The sequence below is a fragment of the Miniopterus schreibersii genome (assembly GCF_964146895.1).
Source record: "Miniopterus schreibersii genome assembly, chromosome: 3".
NCBI classification, from domain to species: Eukaryota; Metazoa; Chordata; class Mammalia; order Chiroptera; family Miniopteridae; genus Miniopterus; species Miniopterus schreibersii.
The window spans coordinates 93968864-93994591 of NC_138103.1; the positions used below are offsets into that span (position 1 = coordinate 93968864).

General features: G+C 42.9%; 1 protein-coding gene across 4 annotated transcripts in view; it reads right to left on the minus strand.

Annotated features, from left to right (window-relative positions):
• The window catches only part of ZFR (zinc finger RNA binding protein), a 69662-nt gene extending 54628 nt beyond the window's left edge, over nucleotides 1-15034 (minus strand). For 2 of the 4 annotated variants that reach the window (XR_013998372.1, XM_081131234.1), the window contains exons 1-2: nucleotides 14311-15034; nucleotides 13912-14011 (exon numbers count right to left, since the gene is read on the minus strand). Coding sequence is in view for 2 of the 4 variants with exons in the window: in XM_081131234.1 (XP_080987360.1) it covers nucleotides 13912-14011; nucleotides 14311-14347 (137 nt within the window). In the remaining 2 variants the exon portion in view is untranslated. The remainder of the gene's footprint in view (nucleotides 1-13911; nucleotides 14012-14310) is intronic. The other 2 variants (XR_013998373.1, XM_081131233.1) reach the window with 2 other exon arrangements.
• Between the last annotated feature and the right edge of the window lie 10694 nt (nucleotides 15035-25728).

The following is a 25728-nucleotide window of genomic DNA, read 5'->3' on the forward strand; positions in this document are numbered from 1 at the left end:
GACACCAAAAAAATGGTTGGCATTGTTGGACTTTTCTACGTCAAATTATGCCATTTTATGCATCTACAAGATTACTAACAGATTTAACTTTAGATTTAATATCTTAAGGTTAAAAAAGGATGCAAAATTGAACTTCCTCATAAAATCATCCTAAAACCAAACCTTCTTTAATTATTCCTTATACTTGATATTATAATGCCTTGCTTCCCTTACCTTTATAATGTTATTAAAATAATATCTTTATCATTGTACAATTTTAGAAATTTAAATTCAGGCTCAAACTTCTAAAAACTAAAACACAACCAATCCTACAATTTCTATCAACTGGTAGACTACAGGGGAGAAGGGTTGCTAAATATCATATAAAAACTATATATAGCTCAGCTGGTGTAGCTCAGTGGTTGAGCGTGGACCAATGAACCAGGAGGTCACGGTTCTATTCCCAGTCAGGACACATGCCTATGTTTTGGGCTCGATTCCCAGTAGGGGGTGTGCAGGAGGCAGCTGATCAATGACACACTCTCAGCTCTCATCGTTGATGTTTCTCTCTCTCCCTTCCTTTCTCTGATATCAATAAAAACATATTTTTTAAAAACTATATATAGGTATACCTCATTTTTAAAAAGTTTATCGATTTTCAGAGAGCGAGATAGAGAGGGTAGAGAGAGAAACATCAATACAACAATGTAACATTGCTCAGCTGTCTCCTGCATGTCCCTTACCAGGGATCAAGCCAGCAACCAGGGCACGTGCCCTGCCTGAGAGCTGAAGCAGCAACTTTTCGGGGCAACACCCAACCAACTGGGCCACACCGGCCAGGGCTAGGCATACCTCATTTTATTGTGCTTGAGCTTTATTGCACTCTACAGATGTTGCCTTTTTTTTTTTTTTTTTTTAAACAAATTGAAGGCAAGACCCTCCAAAAAGATTATGATTTGCTTTATTGCAATACTGGCTTTATTGTGGTAGAATGGAACTGAACCCGTAATATCTTCAACCTATGCCTGTAGTTTTCTTGGGATTTTTAACTATACCAGGAAAAACAGCCATTACCATTTACAGTCTAGGTCGGTAGACTGTACAGATTTTTACATTTTTTGGTAGTTTTGAAGTCATTTTACAAGAATGGGAGATAATGAAAAATAACAGAAATTTTAAACTAAATATAGTAAGCCCAGATTCTTATTCCATATTGTCCTGCTTTTAAAGGCATATAGACAAAATGGACCATGTTCTCTGAACATAACTGCTCATCAACTTTCATGCACGAACCTAGAACATGTCCATCTCATTAATGCTAATTCCAGATTTCAAATGTATCTCTATCTAATGAGTTCTAACTCATCATTGCTTCTGGCTTTTCTTCCTGTATCTGAATTGTCAAAATGCAATGCTTAAAAATTTTTTTAAAACATCTGATGGCTCATATTTTGTTGAAGAGATATGGTCATGTTCTTTGCTCCATAATCATAAAACATTTTCAATTTTAGGTTTGGAATGATTAATAAATCTCTTCATTTCTAAATCATCTCTTTCCTTCCAATTACATTTGTATACACACCTGCCTTCAGCATTTGTCCACTAATGAATCATATCAAGTAAATTCTGGTGCACAAACATCATAAAAGATGAAAGAATTCTGCCACGTACTTTTAGCAATATGGAATGTCTGAATCTTGTCATAGAATATTACACAATGAAGTCTTTCCTACTGAACAGATGAGAATACCATATTTTATCATCCTTAGAAATACATTGTTTGCTCTGATAAGTTTGAAAAAATTTAGGACACTGTATATGAAGACTCTTAGTATGAGACTTTGCTCACATAATCAATTTCTCCATCATCATTAGCCTATAGAGTGGTACTGTATTTTGCATTCATCTTATTTACCTAATAATTGTCAAACATCTTCCTGTGTTAACTGTCTTTTTTTTAAAATATATCTTTATTGATTTCAGAGAGAGGAAAGGAGAGGGAGAGAGAGATAGAAACATCAATGATGAGAGAGTCACTGATCGAGCCCGCAACAGGGCATGTGCCCTGACCGGGAATCGAACCCCGATCACCTGGATTCTAGGTTGACGCTCAACTGCTGAGCAATGCCTGGCCGGTCTTCCTGTGTTAACTTTCTTCTCCTTGCTACTATGGGAGAGAATGAACAATTCTGAATACTCAACTGTGTTGAAGGAAAACTAAAAGCCAATTACTAAAGGTAGTGGTCTTTACTTTCTTTCATACCTCCTTGAAAGATGATTCAGTACTTTTGGCAATGCAATATCTTCTAGTGATTTCACTATCGTACCATCCTTCTAGATAATTCTAACATTCTTCCATTTTCCTATTGTATTAGTCTTTTTTAGCATCCTTGGAAGTGATGAGTAAAGAGAAAATATTTCCTACGACAATGAAATAACAAAATGTTTCAAGGCAGAAAAATAAGATCACTAATAAGATCCCATACTGTAAACCTTAGATCTTATTTTTAAAAAAGACCCAATGGATCCATAGGATAATTACAAGATTAAATAAATTTTATTCAATTTTTAAAAATAAGCAAATTGTCTTCCTTGAAAAACTCTAAGGAAAAAAAAAGTCACAAAACGTCAATCCTTGTATCTGTAAATAGAACTGCTCAAAAAAGTAGCTCACAAACTACTGGGTACAGTAAAAGCTAATGGATACATAGGTTAATTAGACCAAAGTGCCCTATATAACTTTATACTCAAGAAAAACACACCCTTGCCCTGGTTGGCATGCTCAATGGTTAGAATGTCAGCCTGCATACCAAAGGGTCTTGGGTTGGATTCCCAGTCAAGGGATGGTACCTGGGTTGCAGGTTCGATCCCTGTTCCAGGTCAGAGCACGTGTTGGAGGCAACCAACCAATCAATGTCTATCTCACATTGATGTATTTCTAAACCACCCCCCTTCCCTCCCTCCCCCTCTCTCTAAAAATCAATGGAATAAATGTTCTCAGGTGGGGATTAACAACAAAAAAAACTACATCCCCCGGGCTGGGCGTGACTCAGCAGTTGAGAGTCAACCTAGGATCCAAGAGATCAGGGTTCCATTCCGGGTCAGGGCACTGCCCCAGCTGTCGGCTCAGTCCCCAGTTGGGGACATGCAGGGGGCAGCCAATCAAAGATGGCTTTCTCATCATTGATGTTTCAGCTCTCTCTCCCCCTCTCCCTCCCTCTCCCTGAAATCAATAAAGATATTTAAAAAACAAACCAACAACAAAAAAACACATCCTTCACTATTTCTCAAACTCATTAACATTTCTTCGGGGAAAGGTATGACTATTCACACTAGGTGAGATTAAAAAAAAAAAACTAAAAATAGTTTTTTACAAACTTACTAGGAGTATTTTCAGAAGTTTTTAGATTTCATAAAGGAATTATAAACATGTACAACAACCTGAAGTCCTCTAAATATAAAACTAGGATAACCAGGTATTCTGAAAGTAACAGGTACAATGAATGATTTTAAGCAGAAGAGTGTTGTGATTAAATTTACATTTTATAATGACCATTCTGCTTATACTAAAAACATGGTTTGGATGGTAAGACTGGGCGAGTGAAAGAGGCTATAAAGCCATCTTCATAAATCACAACTTTCTTGCCCTCATTTATATGGTTATTGTTTAAAAGACTTTCTTATTGTTTTTCCTATAAAAGTGTCGTATTTCTTAAAATCTCTTTTCAAGGATGTTCTCTGTCCATTTAATACCGACTCCCATACCAATGTGATAATTTTATACAATACATATAGTTCACCCTTATCTGCAATTTTGCTTTCCGTGGTTTTAGTTACCAGCAGTAAACTGCTACAGTCTGAAAACATTAAGTGAAAAATTCCAGAAATAATCAATTCATATTTTAAACTATGCGCCGTTCTGAGTAGGGTGATGAAGTCTCATGCAGTCCAGTTTTGTCCCACCCAGGATATGAATTGTCTCTTTGTCCAGCATTTCCACACCGTATATGCTACCAGCCCGTTAGTCACTTACTAGCTGTTTCAGTTATCAGATCGACTGTTGTGGTATCATAGTCTGTGTTCAAGTAACTTATTTTACTTAATAAAGGCCCCAAAGTGCGAGAGTATGATGCTGGCAATTTGGATATGCCAAAGAGAAGCCTTAAACTGTTTCCTTTAAGTGAAAAGGTAAAAGTTTATAACTTAAAAAGAAAGAAAAGTCATGCTAAGATCTTGAGTAAGAACAAATCTTCTGTCAAATTGTAAAGAAGGAAAAATCCGTGCTAGTTTTGCTGTTGCACCTCAAACTGCAGAAGTTACAGCCACAGTGTGTAGTTAAGTGCTTAGTTGAGATGGAAAAGGCATTTGTGGGTGAAAGACATGAACAGAAAATGTGTTTTGACCAATAGAAAGGTGCTGTGCCAGAAAGCACTGAGCCTACAGTAGTCCTTGCTTGTCCACATTCAAAGACGCCCAGGGGATGATGCCTGAATCCATGAGTAGTAATGAACCCTATATAATATACCATCTTTTCCTACACATACATATCTATGATAAAGTTTTACTTATAAGTTAGGCACAGTAAGAGATTAACAATAACTAATAATAAAATAGAACAATTATAACAAAATAAAGGTTACCTGAACACAAGCACCCTACTAAGTGACTAACAGGCAGGTAGTGTATACAGCATGGAAACATTGGACAAAGGGATGATTTATGTCCCAGGGGGATGGAACAGGATTGCATGAGATTTCATCACATTATTCAGAATGGTGAACACTTTAAAACTTATGAATTATTTCTGGAATTTTCCATTTAATATTTTCAGACTGTGGTTGACCACAAAAAGCAAAACCACACATAAGGGGGACTACTGTATATAAATACTTCGGCAAGGGTATGTCCGTACAGGAAAACAACATAAAAGTTTGGTACTATGCATGGTTTCAGGCATCTACTGGGGGTCTTGGAACATATGCCCTGAAGGGAAACTACTGTTTTTATGATTTCCCAGAAATAAAAAATAAATTTAAAATTTTATTTTCACTTAACTGATCTTCAAACAAGTGCTTCCCTTCCCAATACTTAAGCCCATTTGACCTCTAGGACCCTAAAGGATTAATTTAAATATTAAATTAGACTAAATTATTTTATGCAGCATTGTATGCTAGTCTTTCTGTAGCTCCAAATGATCTGATTCTACCAATTAATTATACCAATTGATTAAAATTATACCAATAATTTGATAACTATCAAATCCTTAATCCAATGTCTCTGAAGCCCTAACATTGCTGACTACCCTCTCTCCTGAGTTTTATGACACTACATTCTCCCAGCTCTCTGCTCACCCAGTATTTGTTTCTTTCTCTGGCCCTACCTTAAACACAGACATTACCCCAGTGTGTAACCACAGCTCTATTTTTCATTCATTCAAAAAATGTTTACTGATGTTTGATATCTGCCAGGCACTGTACTCTATTATGTTTCAACCATACTTATAGCTATTAATGGTGGATCATCACCATATGGGTAATATCCAGATTTACACTACCAGCCTTTCTTTCTTTTCTAAGCTCCGTTTCCAACTGTCTACTGAATATAATACTAACATTGATGGGGATATAATATATGCCGGGAACTGTTCCGAGCCCATTACAAACATTACCTCATTAGCTCTTCAAAACAACACAATGGGCCTATATAGGCCTCCCAGGAACACTGGTAATTTCTAATTTTTTATCTGAGTGCTGGTTATACAGTGTGTTCAGTATATAACATTTCATAAAACTATTCTATTATAGGTGCAATTCCTTATATATATGTGTATATATATATTATATAACAAAGAATTTTTTAAAAAATCTCAACCTCATGAGGTAAGAATTATCATCTCCCGTTTATAGATGAAGAAATAAGAATTATTTTCTCCCATTTATATCAGATGAAGAAACTGTTTGCTTAAGGTCAGGTAGTAGAGGGAACCAAGATTCAGCTGAGGCAGCTGACTTCAGAGCCCATCCACTCTAAAGCATATCAACCAATTCTTATATTCCTGTCTTGGCTCAATACATTTCCTTTGTCTAAAATAACATTCCCTGGATTTTCAGAAAGGTCATGAAGTCTACCTCAAACTCCTATAAGAATCCTCCAATTCCCATTTTATCATTTCATAAAACTGAGTTATGATCATTATCATGGCATAGTTATTTGTGGGTACTGTGTATCTGATCTGTTCCCATGCTCATCCCCCAAAAGTATAAAGTCCTTGAGAGCAGAGACTGTGCATATTGTAATATTCATTAAATACCATGTGAGTTACTCCCTATAAATATATTTTAACATACATACCATACAAGATGACTAGTAAGACAAAAAGCCCAATGTTCTTTCATTAATTTGTGCTCATAAGTAAGAATTTAGAGCTGCATTGCAGCACACGGCTTTCACAAGACACTAAAAAATGCCATATTCAGAATAACCCTAATTCTGATAGAGTGGTGCGAAAGACAATTCACGGACAAGCACTGTAGGTATACTCCTCACCTTTTATCATATATCTAAGCGATTCTAACATACTTAACCAATTACTACATTTATAAGCCCAAGGTCTGTCATTTTTTAAAAATTTGTCTTTATTGTTTAAAGTATTACAAATGTCCCCTTCCCCCCAACTGAGTCCCTCAACCCCACACCTCTCCCCCTCCAAGCCTTCACTACACTATTGTTTGTGTCCATGGGTCATGCATATATGCATGTAAATTCTTAGGTAAATCTCTCCCCACCCACCCACCCACCCCAGCCCTCCCTCTGACATTCATCAGTCTATTTCCTGCTTCTATGTCTCTGGATCTATTCTGTTCATTAGATTCCACATGAGTCAGATCATGTGATACTTGTCTTTCTCTGACTGGCTTATTTCACTTATAATACTCTCCAGGTCCCACCATGCTGTCTCAAAGAGTAAGGGATCCTTCTTTTTTACAGCTGCATAGTATTCCATGGTATAAATGTCCAAGATGATGCTTGATATGATTTCAATCTTCTTTAACTTGAAGTGACTTGTTTTGTGTCCTGACATGTGGTCTATCTTTTGCGAATGTCTCACGTACACCTGAGGAGAATGCATATTCTTCAGCTTTGGGGGTGAAATGTTCTGTAAATATCAATTAAATCCATCTGATCTAGTGTGTCACTTAGAGTCACTGTTTCCTTGCTGATTTTTTGTATGGAAGATCTATCCAGTAAAGTCAGTGGGGTGTTAAAGTCCCCTACTATAACTGTATTGCTGTCAATCTCTCCTTTAAAGTCTTCCAGAAGTGTTTTTTCCATACTGTGTGAGGAGTCCTTTGTTCTGAGGTGAGTCTCTTGTAGACAGCATATAATTTGGTCTTGTTTTCTTATCCAAGAACTGTCTTGATTAACCTGATGGCATATTTCTGAATAATAATTTGGCTGTTTTTTTTTTTTTTTTTGATCCTCACCCCAGGATATCTTTCCCATTGCTTTTCAGAAAGAGTGGGAGGGAGGAGAAGGGGGGAAAGAGAAAGGAGAGAGAGAGACATCGATGTGAGAGAGACACATCGATTAGTTCCCTCCCGCATGCACCCTGGCAGGGGCCGGGGATCAAACCTGCAACCAAGGTACATGCCCTTGACCAAGACCCTTCAGTCTGCTTTTTTTTTTTTTTGACAAATAACTCTATTTAAACAGGTATACATTTTAATCCAACTGCCCATAAGCATAAATCAATCTCTGGGATCTCTATTTTAATCCAATGATCTATTTGTTTATCCCTATACCAATACCACATTTTCCTGTTTAATAAAGTCTGGGTACCTGATAATACAAGACCTTCCTTATCATACCTTACAGATGGTCAAGACTGCTTTTGGACCAATACTCTTTTCAAAACCAGTATTAGAAGCCCAGTATCCAGTTACTCCAAAAATCCTGTTGAGATTTTTGTTAAATATATGGATTATATATGGATTACTTAGGGGAAAATTGATAACTCGATGGTATTGATTTTTTTCACTCCATGAATATAGCTCATCTTCATTTATTTATGTCTTCCTTTATATCCTAATATATTTTTCCCCTAAAGTGTTTGCATATCTCATTAATTTTATTTCTACTTAATTGGTTTTGTGGCTATATATAAACGGGACTTCTTTGACATTGGAACTGAGGTCTACCAATACTCATGTACCTAATTTTAAACCTTTTACTTTGAGATTATGAAGCTCTATATATTAAGTATATGATAAACATCAACTAAGGAGTTCTCTAAAAACCCTCATAGTATTATTCATATCTCTATAGAAAACTAACAGTGGTAAAATGCCTACTGAAAATCAGGCACTAGGCTAGGAACTTTTATATTTAATATTCACCTCAAGGCAAGTTAGGTAAGAAAACCAAGTCTCAGAAAGGTTAAGCAACTTGGCCAAGTGACTGAAGGGATAGAGCTGGGATTCAAATCCCAAGTCTGACTAGCTATAAAATCATGACCTTTTCATTGTAGTATATTGTAAGGTAGTTTACAAGAGCACAAACACACACTTTTAACATTTTATACAGGGGTATTCTGGCTCACCCTACTCTTAAAACTATTAACAACATTAAAAGGAAATATCATCAATGTTAACAGCAACAATCCTTTCGGAAAGAAAATTTTCATTACTTCAAACTCATTCATGCACTATGAATCCTAAGATCTCTGATTCAACAATGGAACAGCTGATATAATTAGCAGTTACAGTAATTTTTTTGTGTAGAGCCAGTACATTTCCATCACCATGACTGGTTTCAAAAACCTGTTAACCTGGTTTTTGCAGTTTCTCAGCAATTATTCCTTTTCTACCTTACTAGTGTTACTTTTATTATTTCCTTCAAGACAGAATAGTCTTAACACTATATTCAAATAAAAAGTTAGAGAGAGAAAAGAGAAAAAAGGGAACATTCATCAGCTTATCCAATCAGCCTACCCAAGTTATCTTAGTGATGCGAGATAATTATCCTTTAGGAACAGATTGTCCTAAAGACATCTCAAGATGTCTTTAGGACAATCATTAGATGTGATCTAGCCGGTTTGGCTCAGTGGTTACAGCGTCAGCCTGTGCACTGAAAGGTCCCAAGTTCGATTCTGGCCAAGGGCACGTACTCTTGGTTGCAGGCTTGATCCCCGGCCAGTCGGAGGCAACCAACTAAAGCCTCTCACATCAATGTTTTTCTCTCTCTCTCCCCCCTTCCACTCTCTCTGAAAAGCAGTGGGAAAAATATCCTCAGGTGAGGACTAAAAAAAAAAAAAAGAATCATTAGACGAGATGCCTTCTTTTGACTAGCAGATACTTAAACTAATGTCCAGAAAAGTCAAAATTCACTCAAACATTTATCACTTAACATTTGGTAAGACTAAGAATATGGGGTTTGTAAAGTAACCATTTTGCACCTTCATACAATCTCTAGTCTTCAAATTCAATAAACAGTGGATATAAAAAGTGTACAAAATGCTGCTAAATGATTATTTTATTTTTAAAAAATATATCTTTATTGAGTCGAAAGGGAGGAAAGGAGGGGGAGAGAGAGATAGAAACATCAATGATGAGAGAGTCATTGATCGAGCCCACAACCTGGGCATGTGCCCTGACTGGGAATTGAACCCAATCGCCTGGATCCCAGATTGACGCTCAACCACCGAGCCACGCCCGGGCGGGCTAAATGATTATTTTAAATAGCTAACTATATTGAAGGTAGAATAACATTCAGCTACCAACGATACACTAAGAGTCATATATAAGACAAAGAGTAGTTTACACAAAAGCTAAAAATTTAGGTTATCCAGGTAAAAAACAAGTATCTTGACTAGCTAGAAAGATGACAAGGAACTGGTATGTCCAAGGCTTTTCTAAAGAATAACGGAAACTGGCTGCTTAAAACTCTCAAAGAAATGGTTATGTTGTATTAATAGTGGTATTTAATGGGATTAAGTATATATATTTGCATATACCACAAATCCCCTTAAAAAACTGAAGAACTATGATAACTTCTGTATTACTGCCAATGAAAGAGTGATGATTTTGATCCTATGAAACTATTAATTAGCAAGTTTTCTTTCCTCACATTCTTTGCTATCCTAAGTCCTTATACCTATTAAAATATTTTCCAAGACTTATTATAAAATTAGACTTGTCTGTCTAAAAGGAATTCTATCTTCTCAAACCAAAAAGGTATTCTACTGAGGTAGGTTACCTACCCAACCTACTGCCTATTTTTTCACCATGCTTGAGATCTGTCTTGTCCTACTGTACCCCAAAATAAATTCTATCAAGAACAATACATATACATACACAAACACTTAAAAAATTTTTTTTGATTTCTTCATTTCCAAGAGGGGGAAAAAGCAAATGAAAGGTCAGAAAATGACAAGATTACATTTGCAAGAGTGGCAAATGGCATAATAGGTTTACTTACTTGCAGTGAAAAATACTCAGTAGCTAATGGAACATGTAGCACAAGGACTGAATAAATGCTTACCACAAAAATGTTTCATATGCATTATACAAATGAAAAACTTGGTTTATCTTGAAGTTATTAGTAGCAGAACTTATGAGATCTTTATCATCTCTTTTTAAAAACCTTGATTTTTAGTATAGCATTATGAATCTCAAATATTAACAAGCAATAAAGTCTAAGCTCCAAATAAATTTAACCAAATGCCTTATGTAGCCGTAACCAAAATAACTTAGAAGCAGAATTAAATCTAAACTTAGGAGTTACTTTTAGTTATCTGTATTTAATGATAGGTAAAGCAACTATTCACAGCATCCACATGCAAATGCTCAAGATTTTCCCAAGTTTGCATCTTTCAAATTAAAAAAAAATTTTTTTTGCATAGTAAGCCTTTGTCTTCGATATCTAAAAGTTACATTGTAATTTCTCGACAGGAAAAAAAAAACAAGCATCATCACTGCATTTTTTGTATATGCTTTTATTTTGAATGCTACAGTAAAACCTCTAAATAAGGGAAATTCAGGCAAGGGGGTGACAGTTAAAGCTCAAAGTCTGTTATATAATAAAGTAGGTTTTCCGAATGCGTATGTTAAAAAGTCAACAAATTAGTTTTTCTACCTGTTTTTACTTATGTAGACATGTTTGTGTAATTGATGTTTATGTCATTAAAATTATGTATGAAAAGTTTAATTTCACAGAAAAGTTTTCTGTAATACTGTAATTTTAAATTTATACTGAATATATCTAGCAAATGTGTGCATTCACCAATCATCACAAGTAAACAAATGCACACGGCTGGAGTGTGGCTTAGCACATGTGGGAACATTGCCAACACCCAGTATGCTTTAAAAACTGCTGCAGAAAGTCACACCACGTGACAAAAGAGCTAACTACCTCAAGAGATGCAGTGTGATCATGTGCTAATCATTCGCCGAACATTGTTTATGAGGGTTGATTCTCAGATTAAATATGTAGACTATAGTTGTAAATATGTACTATTTATTTATGTTGGCGAAATTACTAGTGTTTTTTCCAATGTATGGCCTATTTGCTAAAATTATTTGTTAAAAATAACAGTGAATTAATAACAAAAAATAATTTGTTAATTATAAGCAAATCTTGGTTTAAAAGCATTTTAAAATTAACAAGGTGTTAATTTTCACATATGACATACGGACTAGAAATTCTGTCCGTTAAGTCCATTAAATCGAGGTCTGCAAAATGGAGAGTTTACTGTACATGTTCATTTTTGTTGAACCAACAGCTTTATTTGGCCTAATTTATTCCCATTAAAAGCAAACAACTTCCATGTACTATATTTATACATAAGGAGAGAACATCTGTTACTTTTGCCAACATATGCATAAGTAACATAAAAAAACTAGTCTTTTCTCACTAGACATACATATAACAAGCAGTAACTGGACTGTTGTTAGTTTACTGGAAACTATGATTCAAGGCCAAAGAAAAATTAGGTACAGAAATTATTTACTATCCTATTATTGGGATAAGATACAAACATACAACTATTTTAGTTAAAAAACAAGTATCTTTAAGTTGGCACTTCCCTCATTTCTATTTGTAGGTTTGCATAAAAAAATATTTCAAAACTGCGGCAGAGAACAAACTCAGTACATTTTCAATAAATGAAGTTAATCCAAAAAGCTATCACTCTGCCCAGAGTAACAGAAAAATACTGGGTAAAACAAGTAAAATTTTTAACAGCTAAATACAGCCTTGTCTAGAACACAAAGTACTTGGTAACACTGGATTTACCAAACAGATGCTGATTAGCTATCTCTTGTTTCCCAGAAAAAGAAAATGGCTCTTTTTCTCTCTCCACAAAAAGTATCAGCCCAGATGGTTTTAACAAAGTAGCTGAGACTTTATTAGCTGTTTACAATTCGTAAGCAAAGGATTTGTTAATGTTTAAAAAGCCCCAAGATTTTGCCCCAATCTGTCATCTCAGTCTTTTTTTAGAATACAGGCCTCAAGATAAGAGAGACTTGTAAAAAAATTCAGGGCATTCAATAATTAGTAAAATACCAATTTCGTCAAAAAACACATATTTATATACTTTAACATCTCTTAAAACCCATGGTCATAAGCACTGCCATTTTTTAATTGGTAGCAAATTTTTTTAGTGATATATAAAATGATACCCCTTACAATAAATGGCACCTTAGAAGTCCAGGAAATATGGCAACTTTCTCAGGATTACAAATTTTAACTCCAAAATATGACCGAGTATCTCGTTTTATATATGAGGAAAAAGAAAGTCCAAATAAGTGATGTCCCCAACGTCTTAAAACCAAGAGCAAAGACTGGAACCCAGTCTTCTGGTTCCCAATGATGCTCTTTGCATTACCCGGGCTTAACCAATAGCTGACGTATCTAATACAGTTACCTAATACGACAATCTCTCACTACAGGCTTATCACGTAGGAGCCCTGTATGCTTTTGGCCTGAATTTGAAGAGAGGCTGTCTCAGACTGACTCAAAAGTAACAAAACAACCACCATCACCACCCCCTTTTTGGTTAATGAACTACGGACACTTCAGAAATTAGAGCTTCCCTTAAGGTAGGAATTTCGTAAGGTGCATTACAGTAGCTCAGTACAATCTCACTTGCACTTTCTTTTCCCCAGGAGAAAGAATCGCCACGGGAAATTACTGGCCCACAGGAGCCTGAACTCAAAAGCAAGAACGAGGCTGTGGACTCCTTTATCAGCACTAGAAACTTCGCACATCTTTTGCAGTCTACCAACTACACAATTCACAGGTGGTTGGTATGTTTACATCGCTCCTTGGAGGGAAAACTGAAGGAACCCAATGACTGTAGTGACACCCGCAGTCTGTTTGCAGGGCTCGGGTGCAAGGCCAGGGGAAGCCACAGGCCGGAGGAGAAAGTAGGAGAAAGTACCCGAGAAAACGACACGTTATCCGAGCTCAGGGAGAGGGAGCGCCGAGCGGGGAGCGCTGCACCGCAGGCGTCGCGGGAGTGGCCGGGAGGCCCTGGACTCGGCACTCCCAGTCGCCCACCCGCTCCGAGACCAAGTGGGAGGGGGACCGGAGGTGGGGACAGGCCCGGCGGGGAGATCGGAGCCTCGGCCTCCGATCCCTCCGTCTGCCTGCAGGGCGGGGGTGGTGGCTGGGCTCCCAGGCCGCGGGAGGCCATTTTAGCTGCGGGGCCGCCGAGGCCCTCCACGTCCCAAAACCTCCCCAGTCTCTCGTCCCGCCCCCACGGGGGGCCGCTCCCCGCCGCGGGCCGGGTGGGGCTGGAGAGGCCGGGGGCCAGACCCGCCGCGAGGGGGGCTCGGGGCCGCGGGCGGGGGCCGGAGCGGGGGCGTCGTGTCGGCGGGATCCGGGCGGAAGAGCGAGCTAAGGGAGAGAAGGGAGAGGGCGGGGAGCCGTTACCTATACTGGGCCGCAGCCGCCGCCGCCGCCGCCCCGCTGTGGGTGAATCCAAAGTAGTTGCCGGTCGCCATTTTGGCATCTTCCCCCAGCCGGCTGGGCACTGCGGCGGGCACGGAGAGTCGGGTCCCATGGCGGGAGGAGAGCCGCGGAGGCGCAGAGACGCCGAGGGAGGGAAAGGGAGAGAGAGAGAGGCGCCGTGAGAAGCCGCCCTAGCCGGGCCCGAGCCACGGTCGCGGCCGCGCCGCCTCCCCCTCCCGCCTCGCACACCCTCACTCACTCGCACGCCCCGGTGGCGGCCGCCGCCTCCTCCCCGGAGCCAGCCCCAACCCCCGCGCCTCCCCACTGCCCCAGGCTGGGGAAGGAGCTGGGCAGGGACCTCGGCGGGCACATTATACTCACCATAGGTGAAAGAAACTACAGGGCATATGGGAATCATGGGCTCGGGCTGCTGCTGCTGAACTCTGAACTCTCACCCGCTGCCTCCCTCCTCTGCCCTGCTCCTCCTCAGCGGAGAACAGACCGCTGCCTCCCGCCGCACTGCGCACGCGCCGCCGCGCTCGGCACCCTGGGAGCTGTAGTCTCCGCCGCCTTCGCGGCGCCACGGGGCGCGTGCGGGGGTCTCCGCCGAGGCTGGCCGGGAGTGGCGGGGGGCGCCCGCGCTGGAAGGCAGGCCTGGTTCTCCTCCAAAGCCGCAGTGACAGCGACCTGCGATCCGGGCGACAGAGGAGCGTGCGAGGAGCGCCCGGCCAGGCCGTGGGGGAGTCGGGGAGAGTGCCCCGGAGAGTGACGTCTGTTCGCCTTCTTTTTACTCTTCTTTCACTATTGCGTGCGCGTTTATTCTCCACCGTTCAGTCCTTGTCGCCCGTGCACTTTTCACCAGAATTTGAGCCGAATGAATTGGGGTTCTTCCATGTTTCCAGCACTCCCCCTTCTCGTCCCCAGCCTCTCAATTGCGGAGGGGAAGACGGAGAGGAGAAGAGAAAGCGGAACGGCGAGCGCGCTGTTCTGCTGACCTGGAAGCACCCCCACGCGCCCCTCCGCAGGCTCCTCCGCGCGCGCTCCCGCCGGCGGGCAGGCGCCGCTGGGCTCCTTCAGGGTGCGGGGCGCCCCCCCGCCCCGAAGCGTCGGGCTGGGGCCGGGACGCGGCACTGCGTAGGAAGGGCCCTGCCCGCCTGGGGCAGTGGGGAGGGTGTCGCACCGCAGCCACGCAAACCGCGTGTGGGTTGGTGGCAGCTCTGAGGGTAACGACGACGGGGGGCGGGCGGCAGGGTTCCCGGGAGGGTGCGCGCGGGCGGCCCCTGCGGGAGGGCTGGAGGGGGCGGTCAGGGCCCGGCGCGGCGGGGCCTCGGGGCGGGGGGCCGGGGCGGGAGCGCCCCGCGGGGAAGTTCGTGTCGCTGGAGCGGGGCCGTCGGGGGACGCATGAGGTGCCAGACCTTCCGCGGCGCGGACGGAGCTCGGCTGTCCCCGTGCGAGTGTTTCTCTCTCCCCTCCGCTCGCCCACCGACTCCCCGCCGTCCTCCGGGCCGTCCCCGGCCGCCGCTTCCTCTCGCCGCCCCTCCCCGGGCGGGCTGTGTCCCCCCAGCTCCCCCTTTCCTGCGTCCGTGGGCGCCGCGCTCCTCCGCCTCGCCTGCTCCCCGCCGTTCCCCGGGACCCCCGCCCCCGGTTTCTCCTCGGCGCCGGAGAGGAGCATTAAGAAGAAAGGCAGAGGGTGAGCCAGAGGCTGGCGGGGTTGGGTCTTACGCCGCCTCCCCGGCGGAGCAGGACCGAGACCTGCACTCGCGCCGGGCGCCCCTGCGCCCCCGCCTCCCGCAGGGCTCCTGGCTCCAGGCACCGGCCCCAGTTACCCCTTGTTTCAAAAACCGGGAGATGTAGAAAACTTGAGAAAAGTCAATAGCATTGTTGTTATTATTATTATTATTATTATTATTATTTTGAGAATACTGATGTTTCCCTAGGCTAAAGTGATCTGTGCTCCAAGTGTGTTGCTAGGGGGAAAAAATATATATATCTCTTCAACAAGTGGGATATTAGAACTGCGTTTTAAAGTAATTTGCCTTGGACGTCATGGAGCAAGTCAAGCCTTCAAGGCACCGACTGTCAGTGCTTTGGTGAATCTGCACGATTAGTTACCAGGCTGTTGGAGTAAAACTGGAGGAGAAAAGACAGGTGTCAATCGCCGGCCTAAGAAGATTCTTTTCTAGGCCAGTTTTACGCTTATTTGCTTGGCAGGCCTTCGGGGGATGGAAGGGGGCTGCTGGCACACCCCGGGCGGGCGCAGGCAGGTGTCTAGAGGGTGGAGGGTGCCTCTTCCCTTGGGCAACTGTCCTTAGAGGCCAGAGTAGGTGTGGCAATAGTAACAATTGTTTAGGACAGTGCTGTCCTCAAAGAGAGAGCCTGTGGGAAGGGCCTCAACTCACCCCTGACCTGGGCTCATTTAAAGGAGTTTTGGAATGAGTTTGGAATCAAGGACTTGTGTGCTTTTCCTGGGCCTTTCGTAGGGGGGTGATGTTCTTTAACCTTTTTAAACCCGTATGACAGGAATAACATCTCCCTCACAGGACTGGGGTGGAGATGAAATGAGATAGCACTTCTGATAAACACAACCAACCAAGCACAAGGTATTTATATAAAAGAACTAGGCTGGATGATTGCAAATCTTTTTAAAATGTACCTTCTAGTAACTGAATGTACTGTGTGGGTCACTCACGTAAAACCAGAAAGTAGGTGGCTCTGCCTTATGGTGTACCCAGTCTTAGGCGACATAGCTGCGTGCAGCCCTCTGGACCAACAACAGACGGTGGGAGACTTTCCTGGAAGCAGCCAGTTATAGTACGTGTCACCCTTCATGTCCAGAAATGGCTGGCCTCAGAATACAAAAAAGTTACACTTAACAGTCCTTCTCCACACTTCAACTAGAGTAATGGGTTCAAAATGAAAATCTGGTCAAACCCTTCTGTGCTTCCCCTCCCTCTTTGGATAAAGCAAATGCACTGGTGGGGCCTACAGAGCCCTGCTTGGCCTGGCCTGGCCGCCTGCCTTTTCCACCTCTTCCCCCTTGTCCTCTCCGTTGCAGCTACCCTGCCTTGCTGTTTACCGTGCTCCCTCCCACCACAGGCCTTTGCGTGTTCTCCCCGCCTAGAATGTTCTTCTCTTCACCTAGCCAACCCTCTTGCTTCAAGATCTCCACTCAATGGACTCCTCCTCAGCCTTCCCCGACCCCTTTATTATGCTCTCAGGGCACCAGGCCATCTCTCCTTAGTTGCCTTTGTCACAGTTGCAATCTTTTACTCATTGTGTGATTATTTGATTAATATGCATGTTAAGAAAAAAAGAAAGAAAGAAACAGCAGGCCAAAATGGAGTCACTTTTGCTAAGCCATATCACCAAAGCAAAACTTAGTAACTAATCCAATTGCAGTTTTAGCCTCTCCTAGGAGTGAAATTTTAAACCAATCAGTGGAATTTCCTGATCAACACTGGTGAGGTAATCTGCCTAAGATCCCTGCTTTCCTCTAAGGCAGCAATTTTCAACCCTTAAAAATAAAAATAAAAATCTCATGGCACACATAACTAATTACTAAAATTCTCTGGCACACCAAAAATATATTTTTTTGCCGACCTCACAAAAATACAGCTGTAATCTTGATTCATTCACACCGGATGGCTATTGTTGTGTTGGCTGTTGTCATTTTTTTATTTAACAATCTCAGGGAAAAGAGGTGAGTGCCCCTGACTAAACAGTCAGGTATTACATGTTTTAAAAATTCTCGTGGCACACTGGTTGAAAATTGCTGCTCCAAGGGAATGTGGTGGTGTCTGAAATAATTCACTCTTTTAACTTCTTTGCCCCACCTCCTTCTGCCTATAAAAACCTTCCATTCTGTACAACTTGTGGGAGCACCCTGCTAGTTGCTCAGGGATGCTGCCTGAGTCATGAATCACTTAATAAAACCAATTAGATCTTCAAATTTACTCAATTGGATTTTGTTCTTTAACATATATTTCCCCCATCAAACTACAGCTTGATGAAGGCAGGGTGCCTGGTGATAGGCTCCCAGTAAGTACTTATTTAGTGAATGAACCGGGCTGTGCACAACGTGATCGCCCTTGAAGGATTCGGAAAGCAGTTGAGGAACTTGCAGCGCCCCAGTCACCATTAGGAATCGCAACAGCGTCTGAGGGCAAATGAGGAAATGCTCATTGGCAGACCAGTAACCTTGCACCTCAACTCCGGAAAATGTATCTGGTTGCCTTTAGTCACACCTCTGAGTCAAGGCCTGGTATCCTGAAGGGCCTTGTTACAACACAAACATGTCAGCCAGAAAGGATGCCATAAGAGCTACTCTGTAACAGGAGGAGTATGGCATGGGAAGTGAGAGCAGGGACTCTGAAACTGGACCCACCTGGCTTCCACTCTCAGCTCTCACTCCCCGCCGTCACCTCCACCCTGTGCCTCATCTTTCTCCTCTGTGAACAGAGTTGATAAAAGCAGCATCTACAGCAGGGGGTTGTTGGTAGGGCTTAACAGCCTCCTAGATGTAAAACTTCTAGATCAGTGCTGGGCTCTTGTTATTCTAACCACCAGCCATTCTTTAAAAAAAAATTTTTTAAACATATATCTTTACTGATTTCAGAGAGAGGAAGAGAGAGGGGGAGAGAGAGAGAGAGAGAGGAACACCAGTGATGGGAGAGTCATTGATCGGCTGCCTCCTGCACGCCCCCAACTGGGGACCGAGCCCGCAACCCTGGGCATGTGCCCTGACCGGGAATCGAACTGCGATCTCCTGGATCCTAGGTCAATGCTCAACTGTTGAGCCACACCCGGCTGGGCTAAAAAAAATTTTTTTAATTGATTTTTAGGGAGAGGGAGAGAGAAAGAGTGTGAGAGTGGAACATCACTCGGCTGCCTCCTGCACTCCCCCTACAGGGACTGAGCCCACAACCAGACGTGCCCTGACCAGGAATTGAACCAGCAACCTTTTGGTGCATGGGGTGATGACCAACCAGCTGGGCCACACAGGCCAGGGCTACCTCCCATTCTTAACATGATCAGAAAATGAGCCAAAGAACAGGAATGTTTTTTGTAGGGGAAGGGGGGGGGATCGAGCCTATGAGAGCATAAAAAGGAGGTGCCGCCCAGCTGGACGTGGCTCAGCAGCTGAGCGTTGACCTAGGATCCAGGCGATTGGGGTTCGATTCCTGGTCAGGGCACATGCCGGGATTGCGGGCTGCAGCCAATCAATGACTCTCATCATTGATGTTTCTATCTCTCCTTTTCCTTTCCTCTCTCTGAAATCAATAAAGATATATTAAAAAAAAAAAAAAAAAGTGCCTGGATAGGGAGGAGCAGCATGGAGGATCATAGGAGGCATGCAAGGGGAAGCAAGGAGCAGACTGCTGCTTCACTGCTTGCTGGGGACCCCAGGCAGGGAGCAAGGAGGTTCGTCAGCATGAGCAAGGAGAGGAACCAGCATTTACCAGTGCTGTTGACAAAGAGCCCAGAGGATTTAAAAAAAAAAAAATTTTAATGTGCTGTTACGAAAGCACTTGTCTTCATTCTCCAATACTTAGAAACTCCACATCTCTACAAAGTAACATCATTTTGCCCTGGCCAGTGTGGCTCAGCTGGCTGAGCTTCATCCAATGCACCCAGAGGTGGGTCACCAGTTCCAATCCCCGTCAGGGCACATGCCAGGGTTTCAGGCTTGATCCCCCATAGGGGGGATGCAGGAGACAGCTGATGGATGTTTCTTTCTCTCTCTCCCTCTCCCTCCTTTCATCTCTCTCTAAAATCAATAAAAACATATTTAAAAAGAGGCAAAGTAGCACCACTTTATGATTTCTAAAGGACAGAATGAAGTTTTATTTATTTATTTTAAATATATCCTTATTGATTTCAGAGAGAGGAAAGGAGGGGGAGAGAGAGAGAGATAGAAACATCAATGATGAGAGAGTCATTGATCGGCTGCCTAGCCCACAACACAGGCATGTGCCCTGACCTGGAATACGAACCCTGATCTTCTGGATCCTAGGTCGACGTTCAACCGCTAAGCCACGCCCGGCCGGGCCAGAATGAAGTTTTAAATGTTAAAGACTCTCTAAATCCAGTGTTTTCCCCAACTTTTCAATGACAAAAAATCACCTGGGGAGTCTTCCAATAATATAAATTCCTGTCCTAGCAGGTTTGGCTCAGTGGTTAGAACATTGGCCGGCAGACTGAGGGGTCCCGGGTTTGATGCCAGCCAAGGGCACGTACCTCAGTTGCAGGCTCAATCCCTGGCCCTGGTCGGAGCGTGAGCCAGAGGCAACCAATGGACGTGTCTCTCTCACATCGCTGTTTCTCCCTGCGCCCCCTTCTGCTTCCTCTGAAAAGCAATGGAAAAAATATCTTTGGGTAAGGATTAAAATATATTTTTTTAAATGAGATACCCTTAAAAAAAATAATACAAATTCCTGGATCTCATTGCAGTCCCACTAAATTGAAATGCCAGGGCCTGTGGCCTGGGAAACTATACAGTGAACAAGTTCCCCGAGTGATTTTTATCAGTAGGGAAGTTGGGAGACGTTGGGCCCACCCTCATCATCTGAAGATGATGCTGAAGCCCAGGGAAGCTGAATCACTCATGGAGGATAGCTCTGGCTGTGCTTGCATAAGCTCGGCTGCTTCTGGAGGAGTGCTGCCTTTCTTTGAGGGAGAGGCCCAGAGAACTGAGAATCTAAGAGGTGAAAGAGGCTTTATTTTTTCATTATATGCCCTTTTACGGTAGTTGAAAAAGAGAAAGGTTTTTACCATATAACAAATGAATTTTTCAATTAAAAACCTAGTTCTAAGTACATCTGATTTGCATACATCTTGGAAACACGGTCGTTTATACCCTGGCTCCCCCCACTCCCATCTACCTTGAGTCAGCTTTCCAGCTGTCAGACAGCCCCCTCACTTCCCTTTCCCCTGCCCACTCCAGACGCCTCCACCTGCGCAGCAGCTCAGCCAGGCTGGAGGCCAGAAGCATTTGAACAAGCCCTTCTCTGCCTGGAGGGCCTTGGCGTTGAGTCACCCTCCCCCTGAGATTCGTGGAAGCTCCAGAGCCCTGGAGACTGCTGGGCTTGGCTGTGACAGCCACAGGCCTAAGCAGCACCGAGCCCTGAATACTTTCAGAGAGGACTCTATGGTGAGGTCCTTCCTTGTTTTTCAGAGCCACGTCTGAAAGCCACACAGGCGAGATTCTGTGTAAGGTGGGATTAGAAGACGTTTAAATGTCTAACCAGGAGAGTGTGGAACAAGTGGAAGTATCATAACTGCAGTGGGCGTGCCAATTATTTCAACCACTTTGGAGAACTGTTAAAATATTAAAGCTCAACAAGTGCATACTTACTATCCAGTAATACGACTCCTGGTATACCTACAGCAATATATATATATTTACTAAAGACTATTCATAGGAACAAGTATTCATATCATCTAAAATTGTAAACTGCCCAACTAGTCATCAACAGACAAATGGGTAAGCCAAATTCTATTATAGTCCTACAATAGAGTATTATCATTAATGAGAATGAATTATTGGTACATGCAGTAGCATAGTTTATTCTCACAAATATAACACTGAGAAGAAAAAAAAGAGCCAGACATAAATAAGTTGTTTTAAAAATATGTTTTTATTGATTTCAGAGAGAGGAAGGGAGAAGAAGAGAGATAGAAACATCAGTGATGAGTCATTGATCAGCTGCCTCCTGCACGCCCCCCACTGGGGATGGAGCCCGAAACCCGGGCATGTGCCCTGACTGGGAATCAAACCCTGACCTCCTGGGTCATGGGTCAACGCTCAACCACTGAGCCATGGTGACCAGGCTAAATAAGTTGATGTCATTTATGTAAAGTCTTTTTCTTTCCAGCTTTATTGAGATATAATCGACATGTTACGTTGTATAACTTTAAGGTATACTATGTGTTGATTTGATACATGTATATACTGTGAAATATTTACCACAATAAGGTTACTTAACACATCCATGACCTCACATAATTAAAATTTTTTACATGAAATTTTAATTAAAAACAGGCAAAATTAATCTCTGTTGTTATAGGTCAGGATAGTGGGTGGGAAGTGACTGGGAAGGAGTTTGAGGGGGAGTTCTACAGAGCTGATAAAATTAGGGTCCATCAAAGGAGACTGGTAAGCTAGAAAACTAAAAATATAAATTGGATAACAAATGGGTAATTTATAAAAATTCACTGAGTGATCCACTCCTGTTTTGTGCATTTTTCTGTATATATGTTTACTTCCAGATGAAGTTGACTCAAAAAATTAGTCCCCATGAGCAGTTGTTCTCCACTTTATCAAACCCAAATGCCCCCCTTTAAAACAGATGTTTTATAGCACTCTCCTGAAATGAAAGTTGGAGATAATTGTATATACTACATGTATAAATAAAATTTTTTCTTTTAAAAATAAAATGTTAATTTTATAATAAAAAAAAAATCAGTATAGTTGAAGTATAAATGAAAAAGAAGAGGGAAAAACTTCATAATAAAATAATGTGTATTTCAGTGTATTAATGTTTGGTCACAACTACTGTAAAAGACACCGAGTACGTGAGGTGCTCACACCTAGTATGACAATCTCCAGGAATGCAACAGCTACAAGTGCAGATGGCATCGGGTAATGTGCTAGCTAATTACCAGGGCACGGGTGATATGATTTTCTGAAATAGTAAACAATCTGTGCTAAAGTCTTCAACAGGACATAGTACAATCATTCTTCCATTTGTGCAATAATGACATTCCTTTCAAGCCTAGAGCATGTTAAAACTATGCAAAAATACTTGTGTGTTCATATGTCAAAGCCAACTTAGATTCTAGGCTTAGATAATTATAAACAGGCTTTGCATGTACATGGATGTCTACTTTGATACAGTATTATGAAGTCATGTAGGATGTGAGACAATCCATTGTCATATAGGGCTGTCCTGTGCATCGCAGGATGTTTAACATCTATGGTCCCTGACCATTAAATGCCAGGGTTGTCATCGTGACAACCACTAATTTCCTTCTTTCCCCGGGTGGCAGTGTCCCTTTGGTCGAGAACCATCAGTGTAGAGGATAATTTCTAGGCTACGTGTCATTAATGCTCTCATTCACAGAACCCTTGAAGATCTACATACATCAGAATAATTTGATCGGCATAAAAACTCGAATAAACTGTCTCAGGTCTTCAAGACTTCTCCCCCCGTTACACAGCAGACCTGTCCCAAAGTAGGCTCCCTGGAGTCCCAGCTTAATGAAGATTTGAGTGTTCTGTTGTTGGTGCCCGAGGTTAAGGGGCCATCGGAGGAGATGGGTAATGTTCCTGAACAAACAAGTGAAAAGTATGCCTGTAACTTCAAGCTATATCCCCAGCTCTATCCTGTGAGCCCAACTCCCTTTATCATAAATAAGACTCCCCAGGTGTTCCAGAGCAGAGAGTGCCCTTGATTTGTCAGCCTGTACACTCAAGGATTGGATGAATCCATGTTAGACGTTCTTGCCCGCTAAATACTGAATACGTTTGAGCGACTGTTATACGTGAGGCTATATACCAACCCTATGGTAAGCACTTCACAGGCGGTGTTTCATTTTATCGTCACAACAACTCTGTAAGTTAGTTACTATCATTATTCCTAGGTTTTGATGGGGAAGGACACTGAGGCACGGAGAGTTTTAGTAATATTCTCAGGGTCACATAGTTAATAAGCTTTGAGAGCCAGGATTTGAACCCATGCATCTGATTCCAAAGCTGCTCTTAAAACCATTACATTATTCTGCCCCCGAGCGGGGAGAACACCCTGTTGCCAAGAATATGTACTTTGGGCACAGAGAAATGGTACAGCCTTCCATTGGCTAACTGCCTTTTGGAATTCAGTTTGCCTGGTGGCCTCCTGTATCAGTGAAATTCCATTCAGCCTCAAAGAACAAAGTCCCAGGGTTGCTTAAATGGCTCAGTATTATCATTAGCACCTTTGGCTTTCCCATCATCACGGGGCCTTAGCTTTCCTTCCTCATGTATTTTACCTCCTGACCACAAGATAGCTGCTGCTGCTCCCAATGCACAAGAGAAAGGAAGGGACAGGAGAAAAAGAATTGTTTAGTGGCTTTTCATCCCTAGCCAACTTTCTTTTACATCTCATTGGCCGCAAAGGACTGACATTCCACCTCCAAGCCCATGAGTGGAAAAGGAGAATGGTATTACAGTGACTGCCTTAGACGAATCTATTCCTCCCCGGGGTTCTGTTGCCAGAAGTTTCTGCCCATCACAAAAATAATTTTTTTTAGGAATGGGAATGGCTGCTGAATTAGTTTGCTAGGGCTAAACAGCAGAAAACTGGAGGCCAGAAATCCAATATTAAAGTCTATCAGGGTTCAGTCTCTGGTGACAATTCTCTTCCTATTTGGAGACAGTTGTTATCTGGCTGTGTGCTCAGAAGGCCTTTCCTTAGAGGGTATGCTGGGTGAGGGAGAGGGAGAGAGAGAGAGACAGGGAGGAAGGGAGAGGGAGGGAGAGAGAGGGAGAGGAAGTTTTTCATGAAAGCAAGGACTGTCTTTTTCACCTTTGTATCTCTAGTGCTTAGCATAGTATACTTGAAAAGTATTTGCAGAATGAGAGAAAGAATGAATCTTCCAGGACTAGTCTGATACAGACCTATTTTCTCTAGAGAATGGGAAAGTGACAATACCGTTGACCAGCCACTCACTGTCCTCAGAATCCCAGACAGAGTGCAGGCATAGCTGTGGGGTTCCTGTGAGTTTCCACATAGGCCACCAGGAACTATTTTCACAAAAGAGCCTGGCGCTTGGTGCACTGGGACTGACAGCTGGTCCCAGGACTGTACCCCACCTTCAGTTAGAGAACGTTCACTTCACCTTGACCCTTACAGGGGTGTTCTGAAAGGAAAGGCGCTCACCCCAGCAAGAGCGCTTGTGCTTGGCCCCGGGGTTCTGTTTAGGTTGGCGAGGAGACGGGCTTTCCGTGCAGCCCTGAGCAGATCTCAAATGATCGTTAGGCCCAGCTCTGCTGTATCAGGCTCCTGGGGAGAGGAGTCAGTTACTAAACTGAAAAAGGCAGTCAAAACTAAGAGCTGTGGACAACACCCCAGGATGGCTGTTTTAGGGCCTCATCGAGTTTAACCCAGGTGGGAAGAACGTGTGTCCCTTCAGCAGCACCTCAGAGGCGCTGTACCTGGCCTCTGACCCCAGAGGCATGGGAGATGCCACAGGGGGTGGTGAGGGCACCAGCCACAGTGGGGAGCATGGAGACCCATGCAGCAAGAGCCACAGTGCTTGTCTGGTGAGGCGTGACTGTTGGAGTGACAGGGAGCTTCGTGGAAGCACTGGGTGTGTGCCAGAGAAGGGTACTGGATCAGTCAGGGTTTACTGCACTGAGATTGGTAAACAAACAAAATCCAATTTCCGTGGCTTACAACATCAACGCCACACCCATGTTTCTCACTATAGGTCTTCAGGTCCACTGGGGCCCGGTTCAGGTCAGCTCCATCCACATGTCTCTCAGGCTGGGACTAGCAGCTTTTCATGGCAGGTGACAGAGATTCAAGAAGCCAAGACCAACCATGCAAGCACGTTTAAAACCTCAGCTTAGGTGAGAAACAAATATTCTGCTGACAAATCACAAAGTCAAGCCCAACATCAATGGGGCATGAAAATGCACTGCGGCCGGAGACCCTGCAAAGCCACATGCAAAGGCTGTGGGTGCTTCTGTTGCGGGGAGGAAGTGAAGGAGCAGTAACCCCATCTCCCACAGGGCCATGAAGGCTGTTTGGAGGCGCA